This window comes from Anguilla anguilla, chromosome 15, assembly GCF_013347855.1.
Source record: "Anguilla anguilla isolate fAngAng1 chromosome 15, fAngAng1.pri, whole genome shotgun sequence".
In the NCBI taxonomy this organism is placed as follows: Eukaryota; Metazoa; Chordata; class Actinopteri; order Anguilliformes; family Anguillidae; genus Anguilla; species Anguilla anguilla.
Window position 1 is genome coordinate 18,239,657 of NC_049215.1, and position 10,179 is coordinate 18,249,835.

The 10,179-nt window shown below is 44.1% G+C and overlaps 1 protein-coding gene across 2 annotated transcripts; it reads right to left on the reverse strand.

Annotated features, from left to right (window-relative positions):
• Nucleotides 1-688: 688 nt before the first annotated feature.
• fancb (FA complementation group B) lies at nt 689-10,166 on the reverse strand. Of its 2 annotated transcripts, none has more exons than XM_035394136.1 (9): nt 10,032-10,166; nt 8,017-8,999; nt 6,261-6,416; nt 5,862-5,954; nt 4,941-5,069; nt 4,181-4,347; nt 3,043-3,449; nt 2,080-2,320; nt 689-1,205 (listed from the first exon to the last, which is right to left on the reverse strand). In XM_035394136.1, the coding sequence occupies exons 2-9, from the start codon at nt 8,971-8,973 to the stop codon at nt 728-730; spliced, it is 2,628 nt and encodes an 875-aa protein (XP_035250027.1). In that variant the 5' UTR covers nt 8,974-8,999; nt 10,032-10,166; the 3' UTR covers nt 689-727. The 2 variants fall into 2 exon arrangements, with proteins under 2 accessions (XP_035250027.1, XP_035250029.1); XM_035394138.1 differs by lacking the exon at nt 10,032-10,166 and adding an exon at nt 9,790-9,950.
• Between the last annotated feature and the right edge of the window lie 13 nt (nt 10,167-10,179).

Below are 10,179 nucleotides of genomic sequence, written 5' to 3' on the forward strand. Positions count from 1 at the left end.
TTAAAATGCACCTCATCATTATCTCTTTTTAAAAATGCTTTAAACAAGGAATTTTTCTGTGCTGGACACACTGAACATAATCTCTCAAAACCTTTTCCCTTTGTTTAACTGATGCTTATGCGTCCCTTAATATATAGCTTTGAAATTTTGTGTGTACAGATGAGACAAAGTTATTCCAAAATTCTAAAATGCCAGATTTGGGTTACAATGGACAGACTTGGTACTTTCACCACATACATTGCCTCAAAGTATAATTTTCAGTACCCTGCACTACATTTTAGTTTATCTTTGTAATAATGACCTTGTGTGAATTCTTTGTTGTTTGGGCAGATGCTCAAGGCCTTTTCACTAAGATTGAAAGATAAATGTATCACTCAGATCATGGGAGAATCAGTTGTCTCAAGCAATATATCTAACCATCCTGTCAACGTGTCCAGAATAAAATTAAGGGCAGAGGGAGCCTTTAGAGTCTGAAGAGGTATGTCTTCTGTCTGTGTGTGATAAGAGTTTCTGGTTTCCTGACAGGCATCTAGAAGTCGTTCCACCACCAGGGGCACCCTAACAGACAGGTGACACCATTCAATGTGGAAGTTCACCACAGTGCTATTTGCCCTAATGGGAGCCTACAAAGCATGCATAGCTAATAATGTGAATTCAGTGGTTTTAGGGAAATAATAAAAAGAAATATTTTTTGACAAAATGTTTTCTTAGTTTAATTAGTATTTTTTTAGTCAGGGCAAGGTGCAGTAGGAAGAGGCCATGCCTCACACAAGTCGAGGGCAGCAATGTCTGTCTCGAGCTGAACCTGAGACAGGGCAGCCACGAGCCTGCGATAGTGCTCAGTGTCCACCAGGGGGCTCAGCCTCCTCCTGCTCCTCTCCCGTTCCATCCCCCACTCTGCCCTGTGCCTGTGGAGCTCATCTGCAGGGCTGTTAGGAACACAGTCTGTGGGGGCGGAGCCTGTGGTGACGGGGTCTGCGGTTCCCTCCACCCACCCCAGTCCCTCTGCCTCCTCCCTGCTGGTGGCTCTGTGGAGCAGAGAAGCCACGCCCTCCCGCAGGGCCAGCGCCTCCCTCTCCAGGGAAGAGGCCAGCGCCTGCACAGGGTCCTGTTCCGCCCTCTTCTGCCCGAGGGGGTGGATCCAGTGTGACGGGGGCAGGCAGCGGCACAGGGAGTCCAGGAACTGGAGCAAACGGTGCAGGCCCCTGGGAGGAATGCAAACACGCCACACACTCACCCCACACGCATGGGCAGCAACAGGAATGCAGCAGCCACGGTCTGGGACTGAGGTCACACAATGCGCACATTTTTGTAACAGTTCATTAAAATGGCTGCTGACGTCTTGATGAGCAGATTGGTGGAGGCCTTTTTAACAGATTGGGCATAATGTTACGTCCAAAATTTTTTGTTTGTTTCAGTTAGAGTATAGCAGCCGTAATGTGGTTCATTTCTGTTGTGTAGCTGCCACAAAGAAAAAACTGTCTTGTGATACAAATAATCTACATTTTACCATGCTATGTGCTGTGCCTGTTTGCTTTTTCTACTCATCACTGGCAGATCAGAATCAGAGTGACTGAGCAGCAAGCAATACCAGTAATTACAAAAAAAGTAGTCAAAGAACAGAATGAAGAGTTAATCACTAATCAATGACATAATTAACTCTGAACACCACTAAGTGACCCAGTGTCTTGGTGCTTTCTGCTCAATCCAGTTTGTGATAGAGAGCTGTGTAAAAGCAGCAGCAGTTTACCTCTCCCAACAACATTAAGAAAAGATACGCAATCAATGTATTTAGTAAAGAGATTCAACTGAAGCCAAAAGATTCAGATGCATCAACATGATGCCTTATGTGTGTGAAACTGGGTTTTGTGCTGATGGCAGTCTTATAGAATAAGGTCTATAGTCATCACAGGCATGCAGGTTGATTAGAGGTAAACAACCAATCAGAGTCTATGTTTTCAGGTAGTCTAATATAAGTACTTCACTTGTGGCAGCAAATTCAACAAGCTATCTTCTCAAGAACAAACATTTATATGCATAATCTACCAGCAGTCCCTGGCAGTTTTGCGTGTAAATTACCTGCAGTAGACGACCAACTCCCCAGTGAAGGGGGTCCTCTCCTGCCACTGAAACAGCATGGGGGAGAGCAGGCGCTGCGGGTCCGACAGGATAAAGTCTGGCTGCACCAACAACCTCTCGCACCTCAGGGCTCCCAGCAGCCACTGGGGCATGTCGAACAGGGTGTGGTCTGAGCAGCCGATCTGGAAGCACCAGGAGTCTGATGCAGCCAGTAGGCTCAGAAGGTCCTCACTGGCCTCAGCTGTGGAGACATGGGGTATGGTGGATACGTAACACAGACATTCATAATTATACATAAATAATGTACATTAAAGAGAGTGACACTAGATTTTAGCGGCCCTAATTGTGAAAAGCATGGCATTATTTACCCTCAGGCACTCAGGCATGCAGCCTCTCAAAGAATTTACAATATTCATAAATTTAAAAGGACACATTTTTGACAACCATGACTTTTCATCTTTAGTTGCTAACTATGACAAAATCTGTACCTTTGTTAGATCCTTTCCTTCTGAAAGGCATGGGTGACAAATCTGGCAAGGTTTATTTCAGGAACTTCGAAGTGCAAAATTGTGGCTTTTGTTAGGCAGAAAACACTGTCAGTGCATGCCATTTTAAGATTGTACTACCTACCTGAATTAGAAAGAATAATACAAAGTATGACCTTATATTCGTTATAAAATTTTATATTGAGGTCTGCCAAGCAGAATCTAAGAAAGCACTTCTGAATGATTCCCCTGTAATTACGTGGCATGTTTCACCTGTGCTTCTCATGTCTGATTATTCAGTTATTAAGCTGAAGTGGTTATGAAGTACAAAACCTAGGGCAGAGAGAAAGACCATGGAAAATACACCAAGAAAGCTGCCTTAGAAATAAGTGAAAAGCGCAAGACGGGGTGAAGAGAGGTGTGCGCACACTGAAAGCAAGGTGGGGACTGTGACTGGCTAAAAGGGACCCGTTTTCACCTGTGGTGAGCGTGCGGTCGTTGAGCAAGCGTGGAGTTAGCTTCCCCTGGGCTGTGTCCTGGATGTCCAGCCCGATGAAACCGCAGTGCATCGCCAGTGGACCTCCGGGCCTCCAGGGGGCAGCAGCTAAGTGGAGCAGGACACGGCACGGGAGACTGGCGCAGGCCAGGAGCGGGGCCAGCTCGGTGACGGCTGTCACTGTCAGACGCGGCTCGGTGCCTAAACCCGCCGCGCCGGCCTGGTCAGGCTTCTTCCTCTTGGCCGGCGGCTCGAGGCCGGACAGGCCCGTGGGAATGAGGGGAGCGGGCCGGGGCAACCGGAAGGACCTGCACTTAGCCTGGACTACCGGAGGGGCGGGGCCTTGGCCCGCCTCAATCAGGAATGACAAGCTTGCGCTCTCCAGCAATCTGAAACACACGTTACTCACAGTCAGACGCATCATTCACAGTCACACATAGGACAGACTCACAGAGGAAAACAGACTGCTTCAGGGAACACTAAGGGCATTGGGTAAATAACATAAAATTCAGTAAAACAATAAAGGAATAATGCTCATTGTGGCAGAAGCAGCCGGCCTGGTTATCAGAACATCTATGTAAATGATACCAGAGCGAGCTCTTCAACAGGCTTGGTGACATTGTGGAGTGCTCTTAGAGAATTTGAAACAGGTCAGGAAGGTCCAGGGGTACCGGTGCTACCTGGATCATGCCAGCACATACGGCCCAAAAGGACTTTGGGGGGGCCGCAAGTGTGCCTGTTGCCACGGTGACCAGGCAGGCATTGTTCAGCCAGTAAAATTTCATCTCACGGCAGGTCATAAAGCAAGCAGGTCATTCTGTGATAGCTATCAAACCCATAAGGACCCACTCATATCTCCATGGCACGTAACACGTATCTGGCTCGTCCGAGGCAAAATGTCAACATTAATAACAAAACTGGGTCTGAAATTAACGCAGACTATTCACTGAATGAATTGATGTTTTCCACATTTGCACCTACCTCGCTATAATTTAAGCCATAATCTAGTGTGTGCTTTTAACCTAGTCTGTAGTTTACTCTAGTGCTTACTCAGATTCAGCTATACTGAGAAACACACGTGAACAGTATTAATGGAGTGTCAGAGATGTTCCCGACTTACGGAGCAGCGTCTGCGGTCAACTGCACGCCTACAACCAGGCGGTCCTCCATGACTCTGTGCCACACCTTCTCTACCACAGTGGGCAGGGCCGGGGGAGGGGCCAGGAGCTCCTCAGCCAAGCCTTCCTCATCTTCATCATCATCATCCCAGAGAGACACCAAGCCTTCCTGTGGGAGGGGAGAAGGGCAGTGCCCTTACACAGTGTAAACACACCTCCCCCACAGGACTGCGCTACACACTGTAACTTATTATAATGTTGCACCAGTGCAGTTAGTTTTCTTCATAACACAAAAAACAATCGCATAAATCTGTGAATGGCAGATCTATTTTGTTATATTTTTTTTTTCTGGTGTCATAGAAGTTAAATATAAATAATTAATTTGTACAAGTGATCAGTTCAGAAAACAAGCAGGTGGGGGAACAATGGTTTCCTCCTCTGTAAGAACACTAACATCAAAAGCTACAAAAGCACCACACAAATCAAAAGATTTTGCTCACCGTACAAGAAAATTTTATTCCGCGACACTGTATCTTGCTAATTGGCAACTTTACTGATTATGATTCAACCAGTCAACAGAGTCTAATTTTCTTTATTTGCATTGGTACATCCCTGGCACCTGCAGTCAACACTAATACCAGGTGTGCAAATAGTCATTCCACCCACACTCTCCACTACATAACAACGGCAGGTTCAAATCTGTTTTCAGCCATTTTCCATTTACAGTTAGACTCAGCCACGCTCTCCCATCGCCGCTCCTACCTGCTGGGCGCTGGGCAGGGCGTGCTCTCTTCCAGAGACCAGATCTGTCAGGGCTCGGGCCGACTGCCGCACCACCCGCTCCTTCTCCTCCAGGTCCCTCTGGAGGTCTTGGATAGAGGCCATTCCGCTCTGAGGAGTCAAGCGGAAAGCAAACAAGCTTGTTAAAAACAAGTGCTGTTAGCGGACTACTGGGTGGGCCACCCTGGTACAGTCTGCAATCCTGACTGTGCCAATAGTTAAGCCGAATGGACTTCACAACAACCGCATCTAGATTCAGGGCCGCCTTCTCAACAGTGAAACAGAAGCTAGGATACAAGTGATTTTGATGCGGTGGTGGGATTAAATAATAACTTGGGTGGGATTTAATGAATAAAATCTGAATTTATGTATTCATCAGTAAAATACGAAATGTTTTTATAAAGCAAACCAATAGAGTAGAATACGGTGGATGTGATTGGCCCAGCCAGTTTTTATGTGCAACAGTGTTAAAATTTTAACACTTACAGAAGTTTCTGACCACCCTGCAACCTTGCAATGGCTGGTAGGGGAGCATTTGAGCATAATTTTTAAATACATTTTCAAGTAGCTCAATTTTATAGTGCTTTTACATCATGCCAGGACTTCTTTACTCAATAGTACTCAAGCAGTACAAGCTCTTCATTCCCAAGGATTCAAGCAGTAAGACTGAATCAGGAAGGTACAATTTCCTTCATTGCAGCATCTCAGGTGGCATGTGTCACAGAAAATAGTTCGAAAAAGAAAATGAAATTGGATTTTTGAGGAATAATAACGTTTCCCACCACTGGAGGGGTGTTACTGTGAAAGGTGCTTTAAAATTATATGAAGTGCACTTTCTTGCTTTAGACCATCTGCAGAGTACCTGCTGTCTAGACTGGAAGGCTTGTACAGAGAGCAGTGTACCTGCAGTCTGGACTCTAATGCCTGCACAGTGAGGAGATGGTTCTCCTGGACAGTGTCAGCACCATGAAGCCCCTCACTGCTCTCTGGATTGCTCTGAAAAACATGGAAGGTTCATATTGATTCACATGATGGTTTTATGCCACCACACTACCACAATGATCACCTCCACACGTACTGAGATATCTGGGAAATAGTACAGTAAAATAAAAAATAAAAATGTGACATGCATCAAAACATACTGTAATAACATCAAAAGAAATCAAATAAAATCCAGAGAATTTGCAATCTCTTATTGAATTTTATTTTTAAATATTTTCAAATTTTAGCAAAAAATAATTGTGGGGACTAGGTTCCACTCCTGAGAAAAGAAAGAGTGAGAGAAGAAAATGAGGCACTCACAGTGTAGGTGATATCACCGAGGTCGGTGATTATGAAGTTGGTTGGTGCAGCCCCAGGATGGCAGTGATCATCAAACAGTATCAGTGCCTGGTCAGTACCACAGCCAACAAAGTCATCTACTAGGAGAGAGAACACACCCTGCCAGCAGGACGCCACCTGTCAAAAACACAGAACAATCACAGCTGAGAACCAACCTCAGCCAAGAATAAATCAGCCAGCAACCAATCTCAGCTGAGAACATAGACAGACAGGATCCTGGGGCAGATGACTGCGGTCCTGCTTAAATTACATTAGATCACAAAATCCACAGAAGGAAAACCGGCCACTTCACCTCATGGAAGCTGAGCATTTTGTCTAACATCTAGAAAGCATCCAGCACTGCATAAACCAACTGAACATTTCAAGAGTCTCTGCGTCTGCCAGGCTGGGTCAAACATTTCCAGGGTCAAGCTTCGACCTTGACTATGTCATCAGCTGACTATGGTCAAGAGTTTGTAGGGTATAGCTGTTTTTCTCGCTCCATGGGTATGTTAGGTTGCAGTCAGTCTACATTTTGCTACATTATGACGTCCTGATACTAGTCAGATGGCTGAGCTAGTGCCATCTAATCCATTTAGGCCTACATCTACTGAATGTGTACTTCTCAAATGCACCTACAAGACCTGCACCTGTAGTTTATCCCCTGGAGTTAGAAATTATTCAAAAGAAAAAAATTTTTTTAAATGTTTTAATTTCACATGCTTATATCCAACTTTGACAAATTTAACTTAACTTATTCTTCCCATCCAGACCAAATCAATATTCTGATATTATTCCACAATTTATTTTTTAATTGTACTGGCAGATCATGTGGTTTTAAAAGAAGGCAACTTCCTGTCCCTTCAAATACAATGCAACCCTCTTAACCCCCAGTAGGAATTCTTAATCTTTCAGGTACGTGCTCGCCGCTTGGGTCACATAAGGTAAATTTTATTTGTGGAAGTGTCTGACTAGAGGCATTTAATCTGGTTGTCTATGACATATATCATTATTGCCATTGATGAATATTCAGCAGTAGCAGGCAGCACTGTCACTCCGTGTTTGTTGGAGGTAGAAATTGTGGCTCCAAACTTCACTAGCCACAAGAGTGCGGGTCATACACTTGCCCACTGGCAAAGGATGCACTGGAACACACTCGCCATTCAATATCAAGTCATGAGTTTACAGATATCAGATGCACAAGACATCTGAGGATCTCTGAGGTTTGTGACCCAGTCGTATTAGCCTAAATCTTTTACAATCCTATTTTTCTCTGCTTGTCCAACATAGAATTTGTGTATAACAAGTTGGCAAATTTCTCTTCTCACTCTGTTCATTTAGGTTTTGGGATTTGTTTTGCACTTAATCACGATTCTTTCTAATAGCTGGTGTTTAGTTTATATAATGAATATGGACAGTTGCAAATACTGGTAGTGGTAAGTAATATGGACAATATGGATGTGAGCATTCCGCAAGGTTTTTTGCATCTCATTATCTAATCATGTTAGTTTGTGCTACATTAGTAAAAATGTCAGTATTAAAGAGACAGGGCACATTACCACACATCACTAACAGGACAGTGTAGCAATTACCTTTACCCTGCTTTGGGAAAATAAATGGGTTTCTCCCCAACCATTTCATAACCCATTAATGCATTAGGAAACTCCGTCCTGTCAAAACACACAAAAGTACTGACAAAACATGTTAATTTACCATCTTAATAAAACTATTGGAATACCTGGAAAGAGTCTTTCCAAACAGTGCACACATTCCCATGGCTGAAGGAGATGGCGAAGAAACAGCCGTTCCTACCGGTGTCAACCATCAAGATGTTCTGAGGCTCTTCAAACGGAAGAACGCAAATATCCCGGGGGGCTCCACCCTCAAACCACACAAGCTGCTTTCTGCAGGTTGCTGCCACCACCGTTGACTTGAGCCCATCCTCGTCTTCCTCTGCCGAGATGAGAAGCATGCACTTCACCACGGAGCTGTAAGCGTGAGGCAAAACCCAGGCTCCATCAAACTCTTTTCCTTCCTCCAAAAAATACCCAAGGTTCCTCTGGCCCCAGACATCTGCCTGCGCATCAACGGTCCTTTCCTTTGAGGATATTTGGGAACCAAATATGATTATTTTCCTTTTGTCCAGGGGTAGCTCCCCTATGAAACTTACTGAAGATAGGCGAAGGGGCACTGGTTTAACTTCTCCCACTTGTAATGACATGTAATAAATGATGCCTGCATTCCTCCATAAGACAGTGGGACCCTGTAGAAATGTCAGGTTGTCTTTAATTTCATACAAAAGCTTAAATTCCAGGTGAGGACACAAAGAATTTGAGTGGCTGACTGTAAGGAGAATGTATTTGAAATGAGCCCCTTTCTTCTTGCGCTGTTTGAGCAGGAGGCAAGGAACAGTTAGTCCAACTTTCACATCTACCACGGAGGCACAATCGACAACGTCGACACTGGTGGAGCTGCTTTTGTTAATGACAGTCATTCCTTCTATTTTGATGGGAAAAGCCTTGGTTTCCCTATGGAATGACATCCGGGTCACTCTCAGCTCTGATCCTCTCTGGCTCTCTCCCCCACTCGCCAGACTGTGAATGAACTGGAAGGAAAGGATATCTCCATTGTGGTTGAGCAGCTTTGAAGGCTGTCCCCTTTGGGAGAACACAGCACCTGAAGGAGGGGCATCCATTGTTCAGTGGATGTCATGTGCAGCCCCTAAAATGCAAAGCTACAAGTTACAATGCTGCTTCAAGGCCAAACAGGACAATACTTGAGCAATATTGGCATAGAGTTTATTTCAAATGAAATCCTGATTAATTTCAAATAAAGCGACTGACTCACAGAGGTTAATTAGAGATATTACGGCAGATAAAGAACCTATAACATGGCTGTGTAAGGATCCCATACATCTGATGAGCTGACCCACACAATCACCTTGTAATATCAACCAACTTCCCACCACTGCAAGAGAACCAAGTTTGATATATATATACGCACGCAAACTTGTTTAGCAAAATCATTTTTCAGGGAGCAACTGTAGGCTATTATTTGCTCATCTTTATCAAGGTTCTAAATAATTTTGGAAGTCAGTGTATATTTATTGTATATAGCATAGTTACGTTGCGAGGGAAATAGCACGATAAGCACACACTTAATGCGTGGTCAAACTGCCGGCAATTTACATAATCTCCAGTTCGTTCTTCCGCTGCTAGTTAAAACAGAGTATCGAGTTAGCCTTTTCCATTACAAACTTGGAAACGCGTCAAGCGAAATAAGATTAAAATGGGATGCAAATAGTTACAATACAATACAGCCGGCACAACTAAACGCAAATTATGCAAGCAATATGCAAAACTTGACTGGAGACCACTGTCCTGAGCACGAAAACAAATTAAGATTTACTTCGTTTTTTTGTTTGTTTGTTTGTTTTTGTATCGGCGACGCTTTTCATGTTTTGTTTACAACACAGATCTAACAAAAAACCCACACGTCTGTAAAAACACACCTGAAGGTGAATTGCCCCTGCTGAAATACCGTAATTTACTTCAACATCAGACACTTCAGATTTACTTCAAAAGGGGGTATGATAATTACTCGATTGCGAGAATATATCGATACAGCAAGGCGGCCTATCGAGCAGTAGGCACTCCTTTCTTATTCCCCAAAACGGAACCGAGAGTTAAAGTCTATAATAATGCCTACTACAATAATAACCACAATGAGATCAGATATATCGCAGTATATTACCTTCAGAACTATGATACATTATATCAGTGTGCTAACAAGCCTAGCGCCTCTCCATATTGGGTACCCACTGTCTTGCCTTCAAAAACCAAAAACACCCGCTTAATCGCATTGCATTTTGGGAACCACGTGGGTCAAAGAAACGCGTCAC